The sequence below is a fragment of the Daphnia pulex genome, chromosome 3 (assembly GCF_021134715.1).
Source record: "Daphnia pulex isolate KAP4 chromosome 3, ASM2113471v1".
NCBI classification, from domain to species: Eukaryota; Metazoa; Arthropoda; class Branchiopoda; order Diplostraca; family Daphniidae; genus Daphnia; species Daphnia pulex.
The window spans coordinates 7,123,021-7,149,590 of NC_060019.1; the positions used below are offsets into that span (position 1 = coordinate 7,123,021).

The following is a 26,570-nucleotide window of genomic DNA, read 5'->3' on the forward strand; positions in this document are numbered from 1 at the left end:
GGATCCCAGCCAACCTTCGCTACTATCATTAAACTTTCATTCAGTCAAGACGAAGAAGCAACGCCAAATAAAATTGGACACTGAACTTGCCTTTTCAATAGCAGTCGATAATATTCCTTTAAACATATTACGGAGGCCAAGGTTTCGCCAATAAGTAGAGGTATGAGACAATTACTTAATTCAGAAATAGGGAAATACCATGACTAAAACTGTTTTTTTTTACTGTTTTCTTTAGTCTGGCATGATAGGTTACCAGCTTCCTTCATTCAGCCGGATGCGAAACAAACTAATACCCAGCGTGATGGACAAGACCAGGCTGGAAGTAATGAAGATCCTGCAAGCTTCGACTTCCATTACAATTATTCTGGATATCTGGTCATCAAAAAACATGTCTGGCTTTATATTGGGTTTACGTGTATGTGCGTCAACAAGGAATTTGAAAGGCGGATGGTTTTTCTTGGTGTAAAAAAAATGACAGAGCGCCATACAGCCGAAAATATTTTGGCCGAATACGACCAGGTCTTCCGTGATTGGAACATTCCTCGTTCAAAGGTAATTAAAAATTAACGCTTGCAATCTTATGTAGGCATCATCGCCATCTTATGCAATTTTTAGGTTGCCACGGTAAAAACGGATGGAGGCAGCAACATGGTAGCCAATACATTCGTTAACAACATCCCCGGCTGGGATGAAGAAGAGCAGTTTCCCATTGAAGATTCAGTCCTACATCCGCCAATAGCATCAACAAGCGGTGTAAATCCACCCAATAAGAAGTGGAACCTATGGTCGAAATTGAAGTTTCTACCACGGATGATGATAATGAAAACATTGAGGATCCCCTTTCAATGTTACTTCGAGAGATGGGTAGGCCTATTTCAAATGCTATGATGGAAGCTGCTGTTCGAGATGTAGATGAAAACGCTGAATTTGAGGCGTGGTAGCTGAAATGGAAGATATGATGTTCTCTACCGATTCCATACCGTGTGTGATCATACCACTTACCGGAAGTTCGACTGGCCAAGAGACTGACTACGTCCTGTATTCAAAACTCCGTTCTGACTGTGTAGCTCATAAGCTAAAATTAGTAATTAAAGACGGTTTTAAAGCACTTGTGGTAATCTTAAAAGAAATATTAAATTGCAACTATCATGTATCAACAATGTCTTTTTGTTTTGTCTAGGGCGAAGCGGCGTTAGTGATTTCCCATGTCAGCAAACTCTTAAATTACATCAGAAAAAGTGTTCTGGATACCGAAATGGTCTTCAATGCAGTTGGCTTCCGCCTTCCAGCAAAACATGCAACCCGTTGGAACAGCACCTACTTCATCATATTGTCTAAATTTCTCCAGGCGATAGATAAAGATCCGACTCTTTGGACAGCCTTCCAAATTGTTGTATTACGGGAATCGGTTGCCATTTTAAAGCCATTTGTGACGGCTTCTGACGATTTCTAGGCCGACTTTGCCATAATCGAAACCTTTCGAAAAAATGATCCCCGTGAAAAATTACCCTATAGGCTAGATAAAAACAAAAAAATTTTATTTTACGTGCGTGTACCCTATTGTTCGGTATGGCGGCTTATGGAGTTTCCCCGGTGTCATTATTAGTTTTAATATTTTTCCATTTCTTCAGTCATCTTCAGTTCCCATTCATAATTGGATAACTACATTCCTTCGTTATCATATCAGGTGATATTTTCGTTTTTGTTTCACCTCGATATTCGTTGTAGTTTATTTATTGTTAATTTTGAGGAAAAAGGTATTTTGTTTACAAAGACTAGTATCATGTCCCGAGAAAGAGAGCGCACCCCTTTGTCTCCTCTTAGTTTCTTCTTCGTCTCTTCTTTCCATTCTTCCCTTGGGGCAGGGAATGGCGATATTTAAAAAAAAAATTATAATAAATAAACTACATAGAATATCGAGCTGAAACAAAAACGAAAATATCCCCTGATAACGAAGGAATGTAGTTATCCTATTATAAATGGGAAATAAAGATGACTAAAATGGAAAAAAATAAAACTAATAATGGCACCGGCGAAACTCCATAAGCCGCCATGCAAGAACAATCACCAGTTCGTATCCAAAAACAATTTTCGCTTTAAACGAACTTACAACTTCGGACAATCGGACGTTAGCCAACTCAATTTATTTTTGAAAATTTTTAATGTTTGCTTGAATGGCCCTCTATTGAGAATTTAGAACATCGCGAACCAACTTCACCATCTGTTGAAAACTCTGACACTAATCCTCACGAACCGTGACACGCACCGTACGAAACTTTCGGTGCGGGTTAAAATTCCGATTTTACTTTATTATGTAACTCACAAATGAAAAGTAGCGTATTTAATTTTATAATGACGTTTATTCACTTGACTTGAAATTTATTTCAGCATATGTGGTGGAAATGTCCCCATTTAGAAACTGTACTGAACGAAAAGTGTTAGCATAGTCTTCAACTATGGAATTATTCGGAAGAAACTCTAAAGTGGCATACACGGGACTGCCGATTGATTGCAGTTCGATTGCTGGTGATTCAGCCACACTGTTCTCGTAAAAACATTTGCCTTCCGGATCCAATCGTATTGAATTTGTTGATTGAATCAGATTATCATAATCGATTGCGTGCTGTTGCTGTTGGTCGCTCTCCACTTCAGAAGTTTCTTTGTCCTTTCTTCTCGTTTGACATTTTCTAAATACACAACAAAAATTTAATTTAAGAAAAAAATATTGAAAACGTCCTCAAGGAAACTATACTATTACTTCTGTATCAGTATAGCTCCCACAATCAGTAAAATTATGAGTGCTACAGATGGAATAATAATTATTAGCATGTTTGCTTGACTATCAGATTTGTTTGATAATTCCCCCGACGACAGTTGAACATTTGCTGTTGTCTGAATTTGCGTTTTAAAAGATGGATCAGTTGTGGACGCTGTTGTAGACGCAGTTGCAGACTCAGTTGTTAGCGTAGTTGTTGGCAAAGCTGTTGACGTAATTTTTGGGAATGTTGAAGTTTGAGTTTGGTTGTAGTATACGTTTGATTTGGTTGTCGTCTTGGAACCGTAATTTGATAGGCAACAATAACAACACGACCAATTCTGTCCGGATAGCCAGCAATAAACAAATATGATACCTAATCGACCACACCGTGAAAATGCGCTACCAAAATCGGACATCACTAGGCATTAAGAATCGCAATAAAACACTTTCAATTCCAACTTTTGTGCCTTCGCTCCTGACGTCAATGGACTGTTACAGAAATGTTGCAGTACGAACGAAAACAAGCATCGTTCCTAGATTATGTTTGATATGGCTGCGGTGTCGGAAATTGATAAAATATGGTTTTATCTTCGTCAGCGGATGTGCAGTGGCTTTACAGTATATGTTACACTACAATTGAGGGTGCAGGAAAAAAATAAAATTGATCAAATAAAATTTGTTATTATTATTTAGTGAAGCCAAGCAATGCGGGAATATGAGGAGCGGACTATTGAACGACAACTTGCATAACAACCGTATAATCCCTTTGTTGGTGTTGCTATTGAGCTCTGACCATATGCACTAAGACTTTCGATTTCATATCTAAATCAAATCTGTGGATACAATTACTTACAATTTTTCGGACAGTCATGCGTCAGTAGCACATAGGGTTTCCATGATCCCTATCTATAGAGGTGGATCCTGGTTCTCTAATGCAATTTACCGATAATTTGTGTGACAAGGTTTCTATAAATGAATCGCAGCAGCTGAGCATATAAAAGTCGACACCGAATTCGGATTGATATCAATCGAAACAGATCAAGGGTCCGAAGCTCTGCACACAGTTCATCATGCTGCTCCCGAATATTTGGCCAGGTATCAATAACGTATCAGGACCGATCGCCGAATCATGGAAGTAAGTATAGACCAGACATCCCAAAAATTTAAAAAGCAAAACTAATATTACTTATTATCAGATACGAGTCTAAAATGAACGGCTGGAACACGCCAGCCGACTATAAATCGTACGTTCACCCACATTGGCTGAGTTACGAAGAGCCCAACCCGATGTTGCATCACTTGCTCGGCGTGCTCTACATCTTCTTCATGATCGCTAGTTGTCTGGGCAACGGAATAGTCATCTACATTTTCAGCACGTGAGTTGACAATTTCTCTCGAAAAATTTTTATCACGGGAAAAACTGTATAATTTAATCATTTTCCTTATAGGACCAAGGAGCTGAAAACGCCCAGCAACATCCTGATTCTCAACTTGGCCATCTGCGATTTTATCATGATGATCAAGACGCCCATCTTCATCGTCAACAGCTTCAACGAGGGACCGGTTTTCGGCCGGTTGGGCTGCTCCATCTTCGGTCTGCTGGGCGCCTACGTCGGCCCGTGTTCGGCCGTCACAAACGCGGCCATCGCTTACGATCGTTACAGGTAACAGAAAATGAGATGGGGGTCTGCACTAGAAATAACACCCCTGAATTATTTCGCAGGTGTATTTCTGATCCGATGGGGAAGCGATGGTCCAAAAGCCAGGCTTCGTTGATCGTACTCGGTTGCTGGGTCTACGCAAGTCCAGTTTCTCTGCTCCCTTTTACCGAGATCGTCAACCGTTTCGTTCCAGGTGCTTAACTTTTGTTCATAAAATGACTTACTAACTCGGATGATGAAACAAATTTATTTATTTCCTGCGGGACACAGAGGGCTATTTGACCAGCTGCACTTTCGACTACATGACAGACAATTTGGAAACGAAAATGTTCGTTTTCATCTTGTGGATTTGGTGCTGGATCATGCCTTTGGGCGTCATCATCTTCTCTTACGGAAAAATCACGACTCAAGTCATGACACACGAAGCTCGTCTGAAAGAACAAGCCAAGAAGATGAACGTCGAGTCTCTGCGAAGTGGAGCTAATAAAGACGCTAGGAATGAAATTCGTGTGGCCAAAGTCGGAATTTCCTTGACGACGCTCTTCTTGCTCTCGTGGACGCCGTATTTCGCCATCGCCTTTATTGGATGTTACGGAAATCGCTCCTTACTCACTCCGGGATTGTCAATGATCCCAGCCTGTACCTGCAAAATGGCCGCCTGCGTCGATCCTTTCGTCTACGCCATCAACCATCCAAAGTAAGTTGGAAGTAAATTATCTCATTCCGTGTTTGACTGACTAAATTATTTATTGCGCTGCGAATAGATATCGACTGGAATTGATGAAGAGGTTTCCGTGGCTTTGTGTCCACGAAAAGGACGACTCTACGAGATCAGAGAATTCCACCAACGCAACTATTGCTTCCGAAGCCGAATCCAGGACGTAAATCAACTATACGTGGACGACCGTTGTTATAGCCTCTACCGAAAACTCCAAAATGAAAATGACTATATACATAAGCCTCATTTGCAACATTCTCTTCTGTTGGCAACTTTACGACCCCGCATAAATCATTCAAACTAGCTAGTCTATTATTGGTTTAAATGTCTGTTATATACCGTGAGCCCTCCATCGTAAGAATACTTAAATGACATATCGTTTTCCTGGAATAGCCATTGTTGCATCGATTCCCCTAAAATCTATTGTACTGTGTACACTCCAAAAGAATGTTATTACCTTCGCTTGTTTTGCTATTGCAATATACGTTTGAGTGGCACGAAAAATTGCGAACTTTTATTTCGGACTTCCAAATAATTCCAGGAAGGTGCATAGGGAATGTCAAACAATTGCACGCGTGGTTGTCCTGGCAACGAAGGGATGGAAGGTTCACCTTAAATAATAATAGTGCTGATATATTGGATGATCTCATGATTCACGATGAAAGCCCGCCCCTTTTAGACGCATCAATATCAACTGTATAGTAATAATATGTGCGTGGTGGTGACGAAATATACGTCGTCGTCGTGGAAACGCAACCGCAGCAAACACGATTTTAGCCGGTCGGCACCGCTGACTCGTGTGCAATAAGTCTTCAATCAACTTTTCCCCGATTCACTAACCGAAATTCCCTCCAGTTCCTTTCTTTCAGTGCCACCAAAAAGACTGGGGTTCTCCGTTCGAAAATCAGATTCATGAGATTAACGTGTAGATGTATAGCAACAGCAATTGAATTAAATTTGTTGGTGTTTCACCGGATTACGTTTGTGAGCGTATTTTACAGGTTTCCACTGACAAGAGCTTGTGTGCAGCTCACAAGATTCACGTGTCACGTGAACCGCGTGAACCGACATTAGAAATTTGTCGAGGACAATAATCAACAAGGTAACCATTTTTCCTTATTCGATATTTACAAAAGAAACGAGTCAGTCGGTAAATAATAATTGCCATTAAGATCATTGACAGTAATAGAGTTAATAACCATCATTCTTTTAATCGAAATCAAGGTGTATAGATTCAACTGGTGGTCAGCCGTGGGAAAAGAAACGCTCCGTGAGCCGAATAATAGCACATTCAAGGCTTACATTTATAATAACAACGCAGCTTTCTTCATCACAGCTAGATCGAACAAGCTGTTTACGCTATACTTTCTATTGGCAGCCCCAACCCGAATCCTGAACGGTATAGTGTGTGAATTTTTAATAGCCAAAGACGTGATTCTATCAGGACAGATTGATGTGGTTTAGATCGGCGATTATCAAGAACAAAACAAGGATTTTCGGGACGGCCCCTATAACTATACTACCGTATTCTGTCTGGATTTTGATTAGTCTATAAAAATGGCAACTGAAGATGAGACAACACTGGTTACCGCTGTCTGCCTTCCCATGACGGCTCTCTTGCACCGTTACAAACAGATCAAATACGAACACCTTGTGGCCGGCATAGCCGGCGGAGTGGTTTCCACATCAATCCTCCATCCGCTGGACACTATAAGAACCAGATTGGCAGGTGCTGCTCCTCAACATAAACAATTATACACTCACAATTTTTAAAAAGGCTGCAATAATAACTGTGAAATTGATATTTTTCTAAAAAAAAAGTAAGCGGCAGTCAGCTGATCTGTGCCAATGTCCGGCGACCTCATTACGGCGGCCTTGTCGACGTCCTGACGAGCATGACGAGAACTGACGGCCTACACGGTTTGTACAGAGGCGTATCGCTGGGCATACTGACCGCCGGATGCACTTGGGGATCCTACTTTTTCTTGTAATAATAATACTGCTCAAATACATTCAACTTGTGACTCACTGGAGGGTGACGCATATAATATTAGTAAAAAAACAAAACTTTCTTTCCCACGTCCGTGTGTTGTGTGTGTGTGTGTTTACGCCTACAAAATTCACCATTAGTTACGACGCACTCAAAGCAGAGCTGCAGCGAGGTGATCCCACTATACCCTTGGGTCCAGCCCAGCATATGATGGCGGCCGCCGAAGCCGGAGTAGTCACGCTAGTCTTGACAAATCCCATCTGGGTGATCAAGACTCGACTGTGTCTTCAATGCGGCGACGGTTCCCATTACCTTTCGGAGCAGAAACGTTACAAGTATATATTATTAGTTGTTATAACATTTTCTCCCTCCCATCAAAGAGACGATATTGTCGTTAGAAATAACTAAAAACCGGCCAGAGATATTGCTCAATATGTTGCACCAGTTAGTTACTAGAGATAAATCTAGAACAAACTGGTACTATACATGAATGATGAATTTGTAATTAGGGGAATAATGGATGCGCTGGTCAAGACTTACCGCTACGAAGGGCTTAGAGGTTTGTACCGAGGATTCCTTCCGGGTTTCTTGGGTGTTTCGCACAGTGCCATCCAGTTTATGGTCTACGAGGAGATGAAGAGCAGTTACAACAACCACCGCAACATGTCCATTGACACAAGAATGGTATGTTTATAGCCCCCGTTTCTCCAACTTTTATTGTTACCTTAATCGTTTCGTCTATACATAGTTCGTAAAATTTTACCAACCAAAGATCTTTTTTTTTTTAGTAAATGCTGAAGTAATGATGTAATAATTGGAGAAAGAAAATTTCAAAATACGGCGGTTGATTAATAATTTCAAAATTTCAATTATTCAGAACACGACTGGGAATTCCACTGTTACATAATATCCTATAAAATTACTTCAAACTAGATAATCTCTGTGTAAAACTGTAAACCAATATTTATTTTCGCTTTGATTCAGCAGAGTACGATGACGTATTTAGCCTTCGCCGCCATATCCAAGCTGGTTGCGGTCACAGCCACTTATCCTTACCAACTGATGCGGACCCGGATGCAAGACCAGTATCACGAATACAAAGGCGCCATGGACGTTCTCACTCGGACGTGGAGGTCGGTCGCTGAAATACTACTTACTATGCACAGCATGTTTAATTTCAATAAATTTCCAATGTAGACATGAAGGTGTTCGGGGATTCTACAAAGGAATGCTGCCAACCTTGCTTAGGGTTACGCCAGCAACAGCCATCACTTTTGTCGTCTATGAGAACGTGTCTCACAGACTAATTCAAATTTCGGCGGCATCATCAAGCAACTCTAACTTGAAAATTGGCGATGACGACACTTTAAGTTCTGCCCCTCTTACTCCAGCTGTGCTTTAAATAGTATTCCTTATAATGCGATTGCAGCAGACAGCGCACCAAATTCTCTTATTTTTTTTTATTATAGAATATTTCTCTTTGAATGTGGTACTGGGATGTGTTACGATCATTATGATTTCATAATGAAGATTATGAATTAAAACCAGTCAGAATGCCAGATAATGGGGTTGGATTGATTAATAAAGTGTATATTTTTAATTCGAAAATAATGTATAGCGCCACCTAGACGAAACATGGCATGAATGGCAATTTTCCAATCTCTTGTGTAATACAAATGTCAATTTAAATTCGCATATTTATGAAAGGGAACATGGGGAAAGTTATCCGACTAGCAAATGTAGGCCTAGTATAGAAATGACTTGAATGTGAAAGTAAATTCTTCAAATTTCTATCAACCAATAATTATATAACACCATGTTACTTCCACGATGTTAACGAGGAGGTGAGGTTGCGGCGGCAGGTCCCTCTTGGTCATAAAATTTTCAAGTTAAAATATTTTTCGAATTTAATTGTCTACCCACAGGCAAAGTTGTAAGGTACAAATAGGGCCTGATCTGAATTCGTTCTACAATATTAGTTATTTGATGAACCCTTACTGGGTACACAAAAAAGGCAAGAGAAAACAGTCCCAGTAAACCGCATAGCTCAGGAATAATCGTACTCCGTGCTGTGTCACGACTTATAACCAACGCCATAAATTATCCCTACCGAAATACGGCTTCCTACTTTTCTTATTTGTGTTATTTTTCATGTTGGCATGTAGCCACGTGCGTTCCAAAAAAGTGAACTTCGTCTCTTTTTCGAAACTAAGTATAGATATGATTAAAAATTGCAATCTCCCCTTAAATCCAAATCGCTCAAGAACGATAAAAGCAGTTGCTCGTACTCGTGCTCGATATCCGTTGAACTGATCAGAGTTATTTTAGTAATGAATGGTTCATCTCATCATGTTACAGTGAGCCCCCCTAACGCAGACAAAAGATAAAAGTAAAAATTTGCACGAAACCCGCAGATAATTACTTTGAGCCCAATACCGCCACAATAAGACCCTCCTGGACCCTTGGAAGCAAGAGGGAATAAGATACATCAAGTTCTGAGCGAATTGAATGTTCGCGCCCAGCCGCCCACCTATAAGATTCCAGATTTCTGTGGGTATACACACAGACCAATTTGACCAATACATTTTCAAATTACAAAATCAAGAAGTAACATGTAAAATGAATGATATTTTTTCAAGTTCCGATATACCTCAGATGATTTTTTATTATACATTATTACTTTTTGCAAAAGCAATCTTGCTTGTTATATAACGGCGCCAAATTCACAAAATTTTTTGAAAAAATAAAGAAACGAAAAACTCGCCACTAGGCTAGGTAGGCGTAGGCCTAACTAAAGTCCAAGTGGTCCACGACACGAGTAGGCCGTAACAACAATCCAATCTGACAGTTCATTCATATCACTATATATAATTTGGTAATTTTCCAATTGTGAATTTGGCGAAATTGTTTGACAGATGGAAAAATAATTCTGACGTCTGCTTTTTTTTATTTTGTTTTCTTGTGAGTTGTGACTCAGTTTCGGTTGCGTAACTTTTGAGCTTGTTGCAATAGTAGCATCACATGCTGCTTTATACCGGCTATGTTATAGGCTACATATGAAAGGTTGCTTATTTACTTCATTGTGGGCATTGTGAAAGGTATCATGAAAGCAGTCCTGTGAAATTTCTGTAAGTAGATTCAAGCAATATACTACCAAGCACTTTTAGATCCATATGAAAATGTGCTTAAAAGATGCACGCAGCTATAAAGCTAACAGCTGTGAACCACAAGAACTTTCAAGAAGCTGCTTTAAAAAGTTATAATACTACCTCATTAAGACAGCATGAGCTAATAACAAAATAACTATTACTAACAAAAACAAGATGATGAACATCAATAGTAATGTCTGTTTACTTTCTATTCAGGATATTTCAGGTTTTTGTTTGGACAGCTGCTGATAAAGAACCAATGTACCAAAATTGAGGCACGCTAATCTGTGTTATTATCTCAAACACAGCCCTTTTTATAGGTGAGTTAAACAGGTAGCTTGTAGCACCTATTACTTTCTATCCGTAACCTTAAAACCTGAATCCTCAAAAGATGTCCACAGGAAAACATATAAGTAAAAGGCTAGTTATAAGTAATTTTGTTTTGACAGACTGATGTGTTTGTACTAAACACAGTATGCATGAGTTTCCCATGTGATTATCAAGCATTCCAAATCATGACTGAATTTTTTTTTAAATCTTATAAATTACCAGGACGAATAAAAAATTCACAGAGAAGAATATTTAAAGTCTACACATAATGAAGTCTTCAACCAATTGTAATGAAAATGAAAAAACACTCTTTACAAGTTTTTGTTATCCCATGACGGCCCTCTTCGGTCGCTATGGAATAATCAAGTACGAACCCCTTCTGGCCGGCATAGCGGGCGGAGTGGTATCCACTACAATCCTCCATCCACTGGACACGATAAGAACCAGATTAGCAGGTGCCAAATCCACGCCAAATAGTCATTTACCAATACGAATATAATAGTTAAATTATTTTTAAAAAGTAAGCGGCAGTCCGTTGATCGCAGCCGGTATACGAAGACCATCCTACGGCGGTCTTGTTGACGTCCTGACGACTATCACGAGAAGCCATGGCGTGCAAGGTGTCTACAGAGGAATAACTCTGGGAGTTTTAGCCGCCGGATGCACTTGGGGCTCTTACTTTTTCTTGTAATGGTTCACATTGTTGTAATACGCAACACGTCCACCCCCGTGTAGGATGCATATTTATGTATTTAATTTTCCCACGCCCATGTACCTGGCTGCATTACGCTGACATTCACCATTAGTTACGACGCACGCAAAGCACAGATGCATCGAGATGATCCTACAAGAGCCTCCTTAGGAGCCGTAAACCACATGATGGCGGCCACTGAATCTGGGCTGATCACGTTAGTTTTGACAAACCCCATCTATGTGATAAAGACCCGACTTTGTCTTCAATTCGGTGCCCAAGAATTTTCAGAGGAGAAACGCTACAGGTAACTTACGAAGATTTCCAAACTCCCGTTTGAATGCAGTTATTGCACTGAATTGTTTGTTTTACTAAAAGAAGGGCATGTTGACAACGGACTAAACGGTTCATTTCTGTTTTTAGTGGAATAATTGATGCGCTGGTCAAGACTTACCGCAACGAAGGTATTAAAGGTTTCTACAAAGGACTTCTTCCTGGATTCTTTGGTGTTTCGCACACTGCCATCCAGCTTATGATGTACGAAGAGATGAAAAGCACTTACAAGGAACATCACAACATGTCTTCCGACTCTCGAATGGTATATTTCCCACAATTAAATGCCTAAAATATCCGTTCCAGAGTTCGTAAAAATGTTTGTCAACATGAGACGGTTTGAAATTCAATTTTGATTCAGTATTTTCTAAAAGAACTGTTATTTTAAAATGAATTTGATACCGGATATTGGGTTTAATTCAAAAGTCGACTTTCGCCAACCTCCGTAATTGCTTAGATAATTTTTATTGCTTTGATTCAACAGAGTACAATGACGTATTTATCCTTCACTGCTTTGTCGAAACTGATTGCGGTCATAACCACGTATCCTTACCGACTGATGCGGACTCGTATGCAAGACCAGCATCACGAACATAACGGCCCAATTGACATGGTCACTCGGACGTGGAGGTTGGTTCACAAGAAAAAAATAATAAATACAAATACTTTGTTTGCTGAACACAAAATATGCGCATATTAACTTGAAGATCCTTTTACAATCTTTTTTTACAAAATAATCTGATTTTTAGATACGAAGGCATCCGAGGATTCTACAAAGGTATGCTGCCCACATTGTTAAGGGTTACGCCAGCAACAGCCATCACTTTTGTCGTCTACGAGAACCTGACTCACTATTTTATTGAGAATTCAGTGGCATCAAAGAACAAGACTCAATGAGAAACTAGCCGAATTGACGAGAAGCTTCAACTAAAGGCCTCTTTGTTTCAAAATTCCTAATGTGCCTTGCCGCATTCGTGCAACGATCGCAGCTCAGGCTCGATACTCAACCATTTTAAATTATTAGATAGCATTATTTTCATCCGTATGTCTATGATACTCTTTTTATTTCAATTTGTAATAATCCTAACTTTAAAAGTGCTGATATTTCTTGGAGATTCCGGTAGTTGCAACAGTAGGATTTCGTCACGTTCTTCTAGAACCTTTGTATACAGGGTAATACACACAAACCGTTTAAAACCAGCAAGAATTTAAATTCGCTTGATAATTCGGTCACATAGTTCATGAATTGGAACGTGAATAGCATAGAAATAATATATTTTTATTAATACCATGTAAATTAAAATTCAATACAGAAAGTGGGGAAAACCAAATATCCAGCCAGGATGCACGAATTGCTTATAAGTATGGGAAGCAGCAGCAGGCAATAAGGAAATAATAATAAAATGCTACCCTCAACATGATTTGGGTTACTGGAATCCATTTCATAATTTTTTTAACTTTATTGATATTGACTGGTCTCTTCATCTCTTGCCATCATAATATTACTGTACAACACATAACTGGACAGCGGGCTGGTTTGCCTCAAATTTTCCACCGATCTGGTTCTCACTGCGCTTCCAGTTGAAGGGGGTTTAATCCTACTCGGCATATTAGTAACAGACTTGGCTTTATTAAAAGCGCAATTTTTCGGCGTCGGAATATAACTTCCCTTCTCGACGTAAGCGACAGATGGCGTCGTCAAGGTTGAATTGCTTCCGGAATGAGAACAAGCGGAACTACTCGCAGGTCTAGGGATCCGCAACGGAATTTTAGATTTGATCGGCGATCGCCCACGGTTATGATGGCCAGCATATCGTTGATCCTGAGCCGATCCTGGTTGATATTCAGGAGAACCGCTGGAAGTGGATTGCGCAGCAGGAGATTGGTAGGCGTGCGAGATGGATATTGTTTGGTCTCCGGAATTCATCACGTCCACTGGCTTCTTATCGGTTACTAATGAAGCACTTTGACTGCTATCAGTATCTTCTTCATTTCCGGTATTGAAGAACTGTCTAACAAGCTCGGTTGCTTTGGAAAGATCCATACCAGACGAAAGGGTAGGACTGCTCGTTCCATCCTGAGTGTTGGAATTCTTTTTCCAAGAGCCGGAGGAGCTGAGTGATTTCATGGAATTGATCTGGTTTTTATTGACAATTTCCACACTGTTGGGAGTGCTGGCTCTGTCCACTAAAAAATGGAACCAATAAAATTAAAAGCGTGAAATCAAACTGAAGTCAAATTGAAATAATTGTTAATTACCTTTCATTGCAATGGATAAGCCGTTTGCTGGACAATCTTCCACAACCTTAGGAGTGGCGGCAACTTGATTTCCTTTGGTGGGAATAACTTTGCTGGATTTCGTATAATCCGATTTTCCAGCCAAACTGACAAGGCTTGAAGAGGATTTTTCAACAGTCCAATCTTGTGCGTGTTTGGTATTAATTAGCGAGTTGATGGGCTTCGTCAGTGATGCCTTGAAAACTTGTGGACTGACTTCGCCAACGATTCCTGCTACTACATCTTTGTAAGGTTGATTTTTAATCAAATTAACTTTCTCCTGACGAATTTCACAGTTGGATTCATTCTGGACATTTTTCAAGATGCTCTTGGGAGAACTTGCAACCAAATTGACGGATTGAGTCGTGTTACTAGATTTATTGACTTCTCCGGCCGAGCTTCCGGCAAGAGGGCAATCAGTAAATTTCAGTAATTTGGTGTCTCGATGCTTCTTCTTATCATCATCTGACGAGTGCGCCTGATTGGGGTACGTCTCTCCTTCAAGTCGATCAAGCGACTTGAGCCATTCGTGATAGCCAATCGGAGAACGAGAAATGGAATTGGTCTGAAGCTTTTCGACTTTACGGACACTTTTTTCGCTGCCGGTTGTGTCCATCAAACGAAGGATCTTGGTTTCGTCACCAAAAGTCATCTTGAAAGTCGGTTTCAAAGTGATTTTGGGCGATTCAAATCCTTGGCTGGTTATTCCATCAGAGTTGACACTTCGACTATCCACCGATGGACCCAGGTCGATCTCGGTTAGCTTGTAAGAGGAGCTCTTGTTACTCAGAGTCCTGTACAGCTTCTTGTTATCTGCCAAAGTCGAATCGACATCCTGCGACGATGTCTCATCTTTCCATGGAGGCCGTTGGAGAATTTTCGACGAATAAGATCGATCCGGCTTGGATGGGACGTAAATCCACGAAGGATCGCTAACAGACGACGATTTGAAAGGGACGGTGTCTCTCGCAGTCCATTCTTCTTCCGCATGAAGGTCAGGACTGAAGGTGGGACTTGCTGGAATCGCCCGGATACTTGGTGTCTTGGGGATAGTCTTGACTGTGATACTAATTCGACCGCAAGCCGTTTCACCCACTTCCGATGCGGATATAGTTTGATCTTCCTGTTGATAAATCGAGCCGTTCGATTCGGTCGTCGACCCGATGGTAATAACAGTCCGCCGGCGGACGATCGGTGCAGTGTCTGGATTCGTCAACTTATTATTGACAGGCGAAATTTTTCTTATCCGCCAGTCTCGCACGAAGGCCGCCGAAGTATTATCGTCATGGCTGGAACAGGAATTGAGCTCCATCCCGGTTTCTCACGTGTGAACACTTGAATATCCCAAGTTAAACTGAGACTCGGAGAACAAGAACACACCGTCAAAACCCTGGGGTTCTTCTTCTACGACGCTCCACCTTGTCTGTTGAAGCGGACGAGCGGCTTCTGGGGATAAGATAAGAATAAGAGCAATATCAGTCCAACCCAACCGTGACTTTTTTTTCATTAATTTGGACTAGGAAGTGTAGGAAGTAAAATAGTAGTAATCAGATAACTTTAGCGTGAAAAGAGAGGCAACTCGCCTGAACGCATTGGCGATTTTTAAATGCTATTAATTAAGGGTCTATTCCTAAAACAAAGTTTCTCAACCAAAAACGTGTAGTCGATTACACTTGTGTGATCGGGGCTTGGACGAGAAATAGAATCATGACTTATTGCTTCCTCAATCCATACGTAGATTGGTGTAATAGATAATCAACAGCAAAGAGAAAAAACACAGGTTGCAAGAACTACATGATCTAAAGGTATATGGTGAGCAAGAAGCCCGAGTCACGCTCTAGCGGCTGAAGCCCGCTTGCTTTAACCGCAGCTATATACAATAGAATGTTTCCGGATGGCGGCGATTCCACCAACTCGTCAGTAAACACCGACCCTTACCCTTCCCTCTTTCCCAGCTATACGTATGCTGTAATTTACCTGAAACTCCTCCTCCCCCACCCAAAACCCCCCTCCTACGTCGTTTGTATCGAGAGAAAAAAAAATAGTTTTCTCTGGTCCACAAATATCTCGACAGCTGGAACTTTTGCATAGCTGGACTTTCGGACAATGACATAAGAAAGACGGAGAGCGATAAAAATAAAATGGAGTGCCAAAACTTTGTTTCAAACAGACTATATCGCACAAACATGTGTGTCTCGGTAACCGAATGCCATCAACCTTGTAATTAACAATCGAGAGCACGAATAAACTTAGTTCCACCACATTTGAGCCAGTCTAATAAATTTCGAAATTTCAGATGAAAACAAGGGCAATAGCTTTCCGCCAGTAAAAGACCGGAGATGCGTACTCTGCATACGCCTGAATGGCAATTCGATCGAACCAGAAAATGCACATAAAAGCGACCGAGTGCAAATAGACGCGGATCCATTATTCGGCGTGACCACGAGCGAGTCACCGACTTGGGCACAAAAAGAAAAAGGCGACCACAAAGGATGTTGACGTTAAAAAGGAAAACGAAGCTACAAAAATATCTTGGGAAGATTACACGTCTTTGAAATGTCGGTTTTATAATCGAAATTTCAAAGAGGACATGTAATAACGCGTTTTAAATACTAAAGAAAATGGCCAAAATATAAAAAAATTACTTTGTTATATTTACCAATGAATAACACGAGCAATATGCTTACAACAGTGACCCAAGAGAATGGCATAAATCTTTATGGTTTAATTACGTTGACTTCTAGGGATGGTAACCAGGATATTGGACGCTTTATTTTAGAGACTAAATTTCTAAAAGAAAATAAATAAATAAAAAAGGCGTCACATGGTCGAGTAAACGGTCGTGTAGTCGTTCGGACGGACGCCGCAGCCGTTGACCTGTTCCTGTCCCGTGCCGTTGACCTGTGGTCCGTCCTGTTTAGACGGATCGCCACCTGGGCCGCCACCTGGGCCACCACCATTGCCACCCGCGGACATTTCAATGGGTGTGGCGACAGTCTCACAGCGGGAACCGGTAAATGTCAGCGGGTTTAGGCTCTTTTGATTGTTTCAAACATAAACGCTAAAGTATTTTCGCGTTAAGACAGTTAAATATGAAAGTTGCACTTACCTTGAGAACACAGGCCATCTGTTGAGTCATCATGCTCAACAACCTGATTTCGTGTTGACGCTGCGCCTCTTGTCGATGGGCCTCGGCTTCTATGCGCTTCTCTTCCAACTCCTTGTCCAGCAAAAGCCGCCTTTACGCAGAAAATTTCAATTCAAAATTATTATTATTATTCGGTAATTGATGTCACACAATTTTTCCGACTTACCTCTCTTCCAAAGCTGCGAATCGTTCATTAGCAGCAGACTGGGCAGCAATAACCTTGTCAATAAGAACGTAGATCGCCGAAAGCCTTTTGGATCGTTTGTTTTTTCTTCTTCGTGAAAGTTTTGTACTTCTGACTCTATTTTTTGAAACTTGGGTTTGTGTAGGAACTTCGGCATGATCCATGTCAGAACTTGACATCGATTCTGGATCCGAGCTTACGCTGCTGTCACCTTCATCTTGGAAATCTCCTCCTGAGCCCATTGTGATGATTTTTACTGGTATTCCAAAGTTGTTCCCAGCAAATTCATCACCCAGAACATTATTTGTCCTCTGCCCTTCAACCTCTGCACCATCCATTTCTTCTTGATTAACAGCAGCAGACATATCTGAACTTTTATCAGTTGCAGGTAGAACGGAGATTCCACCCATAACTTGATGAAGTTTATGGATCAATTTGCCTCTGATCTTTCTTGAAACCTTGCCACGATTATTCAAATTTCTGTAAATGGTTTTCAATTTCTTTATCTTCTCACGACACTGGCTTGGGGTCTTGTCCATATGGTGTTGTGCAAGATTGAATGACACTCGTTCAAAAGCCTGTAACAACATTTTGAGGATATCATCAATGTGTCAGAAACTTGTTTTGCCAATTAGCTACATTATACCTGCCTGTTGTGTGGACCATTTTCAAGAAGGAGTTGCACATCCCGATCAGACCAAGCTTCTAGCAATTGTTCTGTCTCTTCCTGATTGTAAGAAAAAGTTGGTAAAGCAAACACAACTTAATGTATTAATTTAACATACTTCTGTCCAGTTCACACCTCTTGATCTTCTGAACCCTCCACCACTATTGGAAGCTCCTGAAGGCCCTTCCATCTAAGTTGAAAACAAAAGTCATCAGTTTTCAAACTTTGCCGCCATTTTGCAAATGAAGCTCGTATTGTGAACTCACTTTATTGTATGTAGTCGAAAGTGTGTCTAATACCTAGAAAGACGAAGGTGAAATTTAAATATACTCATCTTCTCGCACGAACTCTCCACTTGAGTTTGTAGCCCTGGTTGAGGGGTTATTACTATAAGTTGTTTAAATGATTAGTTCGTTATTTAACACGTAAATTACAGGCAAAAGTATTTGCTTTCGAGTTTCGAGTCACGGTCAACTTAGCCCAAACGAGACAAACATTTTAGCTCGATTGACGTCTGTATTGAGTCATCTGGTGGCGCACGAACGAACTCGCCGATGCCACACAATTATGGCATGCCGTGGGGACAATCTGTTTCCTTAAAATTGGAAGCTTGAATTTTAAAAAATACTTATTTAAATATTAAAGTAAATGCTTAATTACATTCAATTCTCTTATCTTTCTATTAACTTTTAATGTGTTTAAGTCTTAAATTTAAAAATAAAATTTTCAATGTTGAACGCTAAACGGCTAAAGTAGAAGTCTATCGCTGAAATTTGAAGTCTCAAGTATGTGAATTCGGTGTCTACTAGCGCCACCTATCAGTGAAAATACATACTCAAAAGGGCAATAGCTGTATTTAGGTATTGTTCACTATTCTGCGGAATGTCGCGGGAGCACAAATCGAACAAGTCACTTCAAACTTTGATTTCGTTTACCGTCGTAAAATTACGAGTTCTTTGACGATTTTTACGAGAATTTGAATTGAAATTTGATGCAGGCGTTGTAAGTAACGTTGTTAGTCAAAACAATGTTACTCGTGTCTCGTTTTAAAAAGAACATTTTATAAGACAATATCGCCAGAGGATATCCCTTGTCTTTTTTGTTTTAATGTTGAATTTGCTTCCTCTTCCAAGAGATAATGATGCTTCTACTACAGTCTATAGCGAACCCTTTGGAAAAATTCTTTAGTAGTTTTATGGATGCATTCCACCGTGGGTGAAAGTAAAATTTCCCAAATCATGAAAATCCTAGTCGTTAGTCTTCTTCTCTTCCTTCAGGTAAAAATCGATTGATTATTATTATATTTTGTCTCTCGTCAAAAATGTGAATTGAAATCCAACAAGGGTATTCAATCAGCGCCATGGTCTCCGTCTTGTCCTCACGAATGCTGGTGTCACGAATCCTACTTGGCCAGCATAGTCGACGAATGGCATCTACTCAATAAAATGCAGCCGGATTCATCCACCAGCCCCAATAGCAGCGCCCTTAATGACCTATTATTCCGTGCCGTAATTTGTGTCCAACAACACGACATGGAAATTGAAACCCTATTGGCCCGCTTGCCGTCTCAAACCGAGGTTCGTTGGAATACCTATAAATATCCTTCAATAACCGTGTCTAATGAATTTCAAATGAATTTTTAATAGGCCATGAAGATTATCCAAGCATCCGACGCACCGGAAATCCGCTTGACGGCCACTCATTTGTCGAAATTTGTCAACTTGAGAGCTCTGGGTCTCGAAGGATCTCAACAACAGGAGTCTAGTAGTGCGCCATCAATCATTTTACATTCGGATAGCCTCAAATCTTTGATTCAACTTCAATATTTGAGTCTTGTCAACTTGGAATTGCTGGATCAGCCTTCGCCGGAACCGGTCACGGTGGTCGAAATAGCCGACGACGAACAATCAGCCCCTTCACAACGGTTGACGTATGACGTTCCCGAAGAAATCCTGCCTTACGAAGAGTTCAAAAAGTTGCACCAACAAACGGAACTAAGCGTTCCGTGGAATGGCTTTTCAATGTTGACCCAACTCGAGTATTTGCTGATCGTCGGTTGCCAGTTGCCGGAAGCTTTTAGCACGGGTCACTCTGGTGCGTTCACGAGTCTGAGTCATCTGAAAGAGTTGACCATCCGCACGAGTCAACTGCGAGTGCGGCTGGAAATGGAACCGGGCGATTTAATGGAATTGGAATCCCTTTCGCTAGCGGACAACGAGTTGCTGGAGATCAAGCCGGGTGAGCTGCAAGGAATGGGCGCACTCCAGCAGCTCGATCTGTCCGGTAATCAGTTGACTCACCTCACCGAAAACTCTTTCCCTTTCCTGCCCGATTTGGAATCGCTGGATTTGAGCGACAATCCGCTTTCGACTCTCTACCCAAACACTTTCGCCAACGTCTCGTCCATCCGCCGCCTTTTACTCGGATCTTATCGCTGGAAGGAAGGCGAAATCGTCGTCAACCGAGAGCCCTTGGAAGGCATGCAGGTCGTTTCCATGGAGTTTGAACCTGACAGTTTCAACGGATTGGTGAAATTGCAGGAGCTCTGGATCAGTCAGGGCCCCCCTTGAAGGAAATAAAAGCCTCGATTCAAACTACTTTAAAGATTTGCTTTCCATTTCCGAGTTGCATCTACGCGGGCGGATCGTATCGATCGACGCCGACACGTTCAAGGCCAACCGACGACTTCAACATCTCGACTTGAAAAACTGTCAACTCCGCCGCTTGAGCGTCGACGCTTTCCAATCGTTACGCAAATTGCGCCTTTTAGACCTGTCGTCCAACCAACTGGTCCAGCTTCCGCCGGGCCTGTTCGACCCTGTCGTCTCGTTAAAAGAATTGTGGCTCAACGGCAACAAGTTGACGACTGACGTAATATTTTGGGGGGAGCAACTCTTTAGGCGTGAAAATGTGTTCACAGCTCGAAGCAGAGCAATTTTTCCCTTCTGTTTCTTGGCCAGCAATATCGGATGGGGGTCTATTGTTGGTGTTGGTCTCCTGTATTGGAATACGCTGCTTTATTTGAAAATTCTGAGTTTTTTAAACGATTGTAAATCAAATGAAATCATACTGAAGAAAAGTAAAGACAATGCGCTGCTGATATATATATTTCTTCCTTTTTTTATGTGTGTAGGGCCAGATCCAATGCTGCTAATTACAACTGATCGAGATATTCGCTTCTTCTCAAAGAGTATGGACTCGTTGTATCAGGCATTTCACAAACGCACGGCGTCGCAGCTGATTATGAAGATGGGGTCGTCTACTGGAATGAAAAGAGCGAGGGCAAGGCTGGTATTTACAAATCCATGTTGGATGGATCAGCTTTCCAGTACGTTGTTTCGGTTGGTGTGGAGATTGTTGAAGACTTGGTGATCGACTGGGTTGGCAGACACATTTATTTCGCGGACTCCGGCCGGAAGCACATCGTCGTTTGCGATTTTTATGCTGCCATTTGCAGTGTTGTCATTAGTGGACAACTAGACAAATCTCGTGCCGTGGCCGTCTATCCTGAAGAGGGTTTGCTTTTCTGGTCTGACTGGAGTTCTAGTTCACACATTGGTTCTGCTGGCATGGATGGATCGCAGCGGACAAACGTAATCACGGCAGACATTATTTGGCCTAATGGATTGGCTGTGGACGAAACCATTCAACGTATTTATTGGGTAGACGCCAAACTCAATCGCATTGAAAGTTCGCGGATTGATGGATCCGATCGTAAAATCCTTCCCGTTAAAGTGACCCATCCGTACGCTCTCGATATATTTGAAAACACAATCTTTTGGTGCGATCCTCTGGAGCACGAAGTTCTTTCCGTCAACAAGTTTACCGGCAAGGATTATAAGGTATTATTTATCTTCAGATTTGCGAGTCAATGATGGCAAGTAAATTCTGAAAATCCAACTTTTCCAGATTTTGATCAAGGAAGCTTCGATAACTCCAACTGGCATCCACGTTCATCATCCTTACAAGCAAAGCCATCTCACCAACCCCTGTCGAAACGTGATTTGCAGCCATCTCTGTCTTCTTTCACCAACTCCTACAAGGTTATAAGTGCGCTTGCCCTGTCGGAATGACTTTGAACAAACACGGTCGTACCTGCGAGTCTATTTCCGCTCATGAATCTTCCATCGTCATCGCAACTTACACCGACATCTATCGCATGACTCATCACCAGATTGGCAAGGATTCCGTCTTTCGTCTGCCTACGCGTAACGTGGAATACATCGGTGCATTGGCGTACAGCCCCTTAGGCCACTCAATCGTCTACAGCGACATGATTCAGAGGACGATCTACTCGATCCACCTGGATACTTATCGACAGACGGTTCTCTTCGAAAACGTCGACATGGTCGAGGGGTTGGACGTGGATCCCTTCACGGAGAACATTTACTGGACGGAAGTTACTCGGGAAACTGTTGTAGTTGGCCAAAAGAAACACGATGGTAGTTACGACCGTCTAGTATTGGCCCGAAATCTTAACAGCCCCCAAGGTGTTACCATTGGATCCCAATCCGGCAGGATGTTCATCGTCGAGGGCCGCATCAGTCACGTCATCAGCGTTTGGCATATGGATGGAACTAACCGACAGGAGTTGGTCAAAGTTCGTAGAATTGTATCGGCGATGGCTTACGACGGCAAACATCTACTTCAGCGCCTCCCTGCGAGGTACAATTGAACGGATCGAAGTCAACGGTGAAAATCGAACCATCCTTCGCTCTCATCTGGGCACTCCGGTTGCCATGGACGTCAGTGCAGATTCCGTCTTTTGGCTGACTCAATCCTCCACTCGCATCAGCTGGTTGAACAAGCAAGAGACGAAAACTATGCGCGGCTTCGTTATCGACGCTTCCGACGACATAACTGTTCAGTATCGTTTGATGTCCGATCGATTTCAACAGTCACGATCATCATTGCTTGGGGGATACTAGAGGTTGTAGCGACATTTACGCACCAACACCTGATGGAGTCACTTGCCTATGTCCATTGGGTAAAGTATTGGGAGAAGATAAACACGCATGTACTAAAGCCGACTGCGTTGGTGTTGAATGGTTTAAATGTCGAACCAGTTGTATTCCCGCCAAGTACCGATGCGATGGGGTCAACGATTGTGCCCTAGGTGAAGATGAGCTCCAGCGCCGCAACACGACGACAGAAGTAAAGTATTCTTTAAAGGTAGGTAATATAAATTACTTTTTTCTGAAAAAGACCGAGTGATTGTAAGGTGTGAAAGTGAATGCTTAGATGGATTAGGGCAATAATAGGCGTGGTTAACCGTTCTACAATTAGATGGGTAGGGAGAAGAAATGTCAACACGCACTGACGAGCTCTCCTTTACCGAAGATTACATCAGCAGCGCATTGTCTTTTCTTCAGTATAATTTCATTTGGTTTACAATCGTTTACAAACTCAGAATTTTCAAATAAAGCAGCGTATTCCGTTACAGGAGACCAACACCAACAATAGACCCCCCTGCCGATATTGCTGGCCAAGAAACAGAAGGGAAAAATTACTTAGTGCTTCGAGCTGTGAACACATTATCACGCCTAAAGAAAGAGTTGCTCCCCCCAAAATATTACGTCACTGGTTCTTAATTTATTTTTAAAAATACGTTTTTTTTTGTTCTGAAAAATATGTGTAAGATTAAAAACTGAAAGATGACTTTAATGTTATATAATACGAGTGTATTATGAAGAAGCTTTGTTACTTTTGCCACGCAGCGTATAGAATATAGAATATCGAAATTTCTCAACACATACACATGTTATGTAAACATTCACTGAAGCGTGGATGCTGCCCGTCTATTGTATAAAATGTTTATGGTTCTGAACGATCATCGACAGGTGCGTTGGGTTTGACGACTAATGCGCTTTTCATCTCACCCAAAACATGTTACTTTTAACCAAGAACAAAACTCAAAAAAAGGGATCAAAACCTTAATTCTAATTTCATTTTGAGAAATTTTGAATTTTTTTTCTAATTTATGAAGTTTCTCTTATTGCGGTGCAGACAAGAGGATAGTGTCATCTCTGGATCCCAGACGGCGTTGTAAATTCACTTCCAAAAGCAGCACTAGATAGAGCTTTTTGACGATTGTAGTCGTCTGCTTTTCGTGGTTTGTCATTTATCCACATGTCTTTTTCTTCTTCGTGTTTTCAGTAAAACTTTTTTACTTGAAGTCAAAGTTATTACAGATTTTTAAAGTATTTTCAAGTGAAAAAGGAAGGAAGAATGGAGGACCATGTTGATGAAGACAAGAAAAAGGCTCACCGGGAACGCCGTGCTGGTAAACTATTTTGCAGCACACAGTATTTGAAGACTATAGCATTTAACGATGGTTGAAAAATTATTAGGGCGCAAAGCGGACAAGAAAAATTCAAGGATCCACACATCCAAGAAATGGATGAGAAAAGCTTTTGCTATCCAGTCATTAGCCAAGGCTCGGAAACATTTTCACAGGTAAATCGGTTTGGTTCAGCCCAGATCAATCAAATCTTGCATGACATGTCTTTCATAGCTGACCAAAATTTATTTCCCACGTTGGTTAGCAATTTCTTATTCTTTTCTTTTTTTTTCAGGGCCCGTAAATGAAAAAGCAGCATATTCCATTACTAGACAGGACTCCCCTAGAACCCACACCAATCATGGTAGCCATTGTTGGCCAACCTCAAGTTGGAAAAAATACTCTTCTCCAAGCTCTAATAAAAAACTCTACACGAAAGAATATCACATCCATACAGGGGCTCGTTACCATCGTCACGGGTAATGCGTTATCCGTTCATTATTACTAAAATGAATATCAAATAAATTTATTTCTCTGAAAAAATGTAGGGAAAGAAACGAAGGATGACTTTTATGGAATGCAATAACGACATCAACTCGATAGACATCGCTAAAGTGGCTGACCTTGTTCTTGCTTGCTTTTGAGTTTTGACTGATGCTTCGTTTGGCTTCGAAATGGCAATTTTGAATTTCTCAACATCTGTCAGGTAAGGTCTACTGAAGCATACTCCTCATGTTCAAAATTAATGATCTCGAACGACTAACAGGTGCATGGATTTCACCGAGTAATGGGTGTTCTGACTCATTGGACATGTTCAAGTATAACAAGTAGCTGAAAAAACGAAACAAGTTCTGAAGCACAGATTTTTTAAAGAAGTGTACCAGGGAGCAAAATTGTTTTACCTAACTCCACGGAACCTACCCTAAAAACGAGATCAAGAACCTCGGTCGCTTCATCTCGGTCATGAAATTCCGACCTCTGCTGTGGAGATTGACTCTTCCTTACGTTTTGGTGGATCGGTTGGAAAACATGACACCTCCCAGTCGATTGCACGAGAATCTGAAATGCAATCGGGACATTTTCCTTTACGGTTTTGTCCGTGGTGTCCACTTGAGAAATCAATGTCCCGTCCACATCCCAGGCTGTGGTGATTTCCGCCTTAAATACGTTTCATTTCTTCCTGATCCTTCCCTTTACCGGATAAATTGAAGAAACGTTCGCTGGTCGAAAAGGAGAAGCTTATCTATGCCCCCATGTCTGGAGTGGGCGGTATCATCTACGACAAGGATTCCATCTACATTGAGCTTGGCAGCAGTCACTCGCACTCCAAGCAGGAAGACCCTACGAATCCTAAATCAGAGATGATTTCGTCGCTGATGAAGTTGCAAAGGACGCTGGATGCGCAGATGTATGAATCGAGAGGAGAAGGACCTACTCTGACGCAGGCGCATGACGAGGACGAGGAACTACTAGACGATGACGGCGACGTATCCTATAAACGAGAGATCCGCTGATCCTGTCATTGGGCTGGCGCCGATTTCAAAAAATTCCGCTCTACTCGATCCACGATCACAACGGACGTCACAGACAGCTCAAATACACGCCAGAGCATATGCACTGTACATCTTTGTTTTGGAATCCATTGACACCTGGAGACAAAGGTCTGCTGGCCATTCAGTCCATCTCTCAAGTTCAGGTACAATTCCCTAAATGTGTGATTGAAATTTGTCTTCAAAGTAATTTTCATTGTGATTTGTTTCTTGCTTTGGCATAGTCTGGATTTAGGCTGGATTTCGATTTGGACAAGTCGACTCAGATTGTCAAGAAACTCAAATTAGTCGACACGCCGTTACAGATTTAACGCAAAACGGCCTTCATCTAGGGCATGTTCTCGTCGACCCTGGAAATGGACAAATTCGATGTAGCATTCATCCGCAGCGTTTCCGGCATTCGCGGTCAGATTTAAAAAAGCCATCCGCAGTCCGGAAGGATCGTTCCGTGCCACTTTTGAAGAGAAAATCAAACTTAGCGGCAAATGCCGAAATGTTGTATATATTTTGAAGTTGATGGCGTTCCGCCTGATGCCGATTGTGTGTGACTACTTGTATCTTCAATGGAGACGTGACAAACGGAATACACTTTCAATTCCCGACTATTTTTCGTCGTATCTTTATCTTCAATCTGATGTGCAATTTACCATTTGAAATACGTTCCCATGTTAATAGGTCACACGTTGGGTGCTCGTTTCGAACTGGCTGGCGAATTAGAACTCGTAATTTTACGACGGTAAACGAAATCAAAGTTTGAAGGACTTGTTCGATTTGTGCTCCCGCGACATTCCGCAGAATAGTGAACAATACCTAAATACAGCTATTGCCCTTTTG

At 41.4% G+C, this 26,570-nt stretch overlaps 7 protein-coding genes and 1 pseudogene across 10 annotated transcripts; 5 read left to right on the plus strand and 3 right to left on the minus strand.

Moving 5' to 3' along the window:
- Positions 1 to 2,340: 2,340 nt before the first annotated feature.
- Positions 2,341 to 3,287, minus strand: LOC124190379. The gene is made up of 2 exons (XM_046583019.1): positions 2,759 to 3,287; positions 2,341 to 2,687 (listed from the first exon to the last, which is right to left on the minus strand). The coding sequence occupies exons 1-2, from the start codon at positions 3,172 to 3,174 to the stop codon at positions 2,360 to 2,362; spliced, it is 744 nt and encodes a 247-aa protein (XP_046438975.1). The 5' UTR covers positions 3,175 to 3,287; the 3' UTR covers positions 2,341 to 2,359.
- Positions 3,288 to 3,754: 467 nt separating this feature from the next.
- On the plus strand, positions 3,755 to 5,641 carry LOC124190384 (opsin, ultraviolet-sensitive-like). Its single transcript, XM_046583023.1, has 6 exons — positions 3,755 to 3,893; positions 3,955 to 4,134; positions 4,207 to 4,422; positions 4,482 to 4,612; positions 4,690 to 5,116; positions 5,184 to 5,641. Exons 1-6 carry the CDS (start codon positions 3,829 to 3,831, stop codon positions 5,302 to 5,304), a joined length of 1,140 nt encoding a protein of 379 aa, XP_046438979.1. The 5' UTR covers positions 3,755 to 3,828; the 3' UTR covers positions 5,305 to 5,641.
- Positions 5,642 to 5,886: 245 nt separating this feature from the next.
- LOC124190386 (mitochondrial folate transporter/carrier-like) lies at positions 5,887 to 8,870 on the plus strand. 2 transcript variants are annotated; one of them, XM_046583026.1, is made up of 8 exons: positions 5,887 to 6,239; positions 6,362 to 6,536; positions 6,602 to 6,866; positions 6,959 to 7,124; positions 7,268 to 7,462; positions 7,637 to 7,811; positions 8,112 to 8,260; positions 8,325 to 8,813. In XM_046583026.1, exons 3-8 carry the CDS (start codon positions 6,695 to 6,697, stop codon positions 8,527 to 8,529), a joined length of 1,062 nt encoding a protein of 353 aa, XP_046438982.1. In that variant the 5' UTR covers positions 5,887 to 6,239; positions 6,362 to 6,536; positions 6,602 to 6,694; the 3' UTR covers positions 8,530 to 8,813. The 2 variants fall into 2 exon arrangements, with proteins under 2 accessions (XP_046438982.1, XP_046438983.1); XM_046583027.1 differs by having other exon boundaries at positions 5,888 to 6,239; positions 8,115 to 8,260; positions 8,325 to 8,870.
- A 1,024-nt stretch (positions 8,871 to 9,894) lies between these two features.
- On the plus strand, positions 9,895 to 12,830 carry LOC124190387 (mitochondrial folate transporter/carrier-like). 3 transcript variants are annotated; one of them, XM_046583028.1, is made up of 9 exons: positions 9,901 to 10,002; positions 10,105 to 10,255; positions 10,493 to 10,596; positions 10,829 to 11,061; positions 11,128 to 11,293; positions 11,413 to 11,604; positions 11,721 to 11,895; positions 12,115 to 12,260; positions 12,380 to 12,830. In XM_046583028.1, exons 4-9 carry the CDS (start codon positions 10,875 to 10,877, stop codon positions 12,525 to 12,527), a joined length of 1,014 nt encoding a protein of 337 aa, XP_046438984.1. In that variant the 5' UTR covers positions 9,901 to 10,002; positions 10,105 to 10,255; positions 10,493 to 10,596; positions 10,829 to 10,874; the 3' UTR covers positions 12,528 to 12,830. The 3 variants fall into 3 exon arrangements, with proteins under 3 accessions (XP_046438985.1, XP_046438984.1, XP_046438986.1); XM_046583029.1 differs by lacking the exon at positions 10,105 to 10,255 and having other exon boundaries at positions 9,895 to 10,002; XM_046583030.1 differs by having other exon boundaries at positions 9,910 to 10,255.
- A 58-nt stretch (positions 12,831 to 12,888) lies between these two features.
- LOC124190380 lies at positions 12,889 to 16,400 on the minus strand. The gene is made up of 2 exons (XM_046583020.1): positions 13,890 to 16,400; positions 12,889 to 13,817 (listed from the first exon to the last, which is right to left on the minus strand). Exons 1-2 carry the CDS (start codon positions 15,217 to 15,219, stop codon positions 13,090 to 13,092), a joined length of 2,058 nt encoding a protein of 685 aa, XP_046438976.1. The 5' UTR covers positions 15,220 to 16,400; the 3' UTR covers positions 12,889 to 13,089.
- Positions 16,401 to 16,540: 140 nt separating this feature from the next.
- LOC124190385 lies at positions 16,541 to 18,432 on the minus strand. Its single transcript, XM_046583024.1, has 6 exons — positions 18,173 to 18,432; positions 18,025 to 18,096; positions 17,886 to 17,966; positions 17,222 to 17,817; positions 17,017 to 17,146; positions 16,541 to 16,943 (listed from the first exon to the last, which is right to left on the minus strand). The coding sequence occupies exons 2-6, from the start codon at positions 18,094 to 18,096 to the stop codon at positions 16,728 to 16,730; spliced, it is 1,095 nt and encodes a 364-aa protein (XP_046438980.1). The 5' UTR covers positions 18,173 to 18,432; the 3' UTR covers positions 16,541 to 16,727.
- A 46-nt stretch (positions 18,433 to 18,478) lies between these two features.
- On the plus strand, positions 18,479 to 21,006 carry LOC124190383 (leucine-rich repeat neuronal protein 2-like). The gene is made up of 3 exons (XM_046583022.1): positions 18,479 to 19,183; positions 19,250 to 19,483; positions 19,553 to 21,006. The coding sequence occupies exons 1-3, from the start codon at positions 19,106 to 19,108 to the stop codon at positions 20,474 to 20,476; spliced, it is 1,236 nt and encodes a 411-aa protein (XP_046438978.1). The 5' UTR covers positions 18,479 to 19,105; the 3' UTR covers positions 20,477 to 21,006.
- Positions 21,007 to 21,033: 27 nt separating this feature from the next.
- Positions 21,034 to 26,341, plus strand: LOC124190381 (annotated as a pseudogene).
- The last annotated feature ends 229 nt before the right edge of the window (positions 26,342 to 26,570 follow it).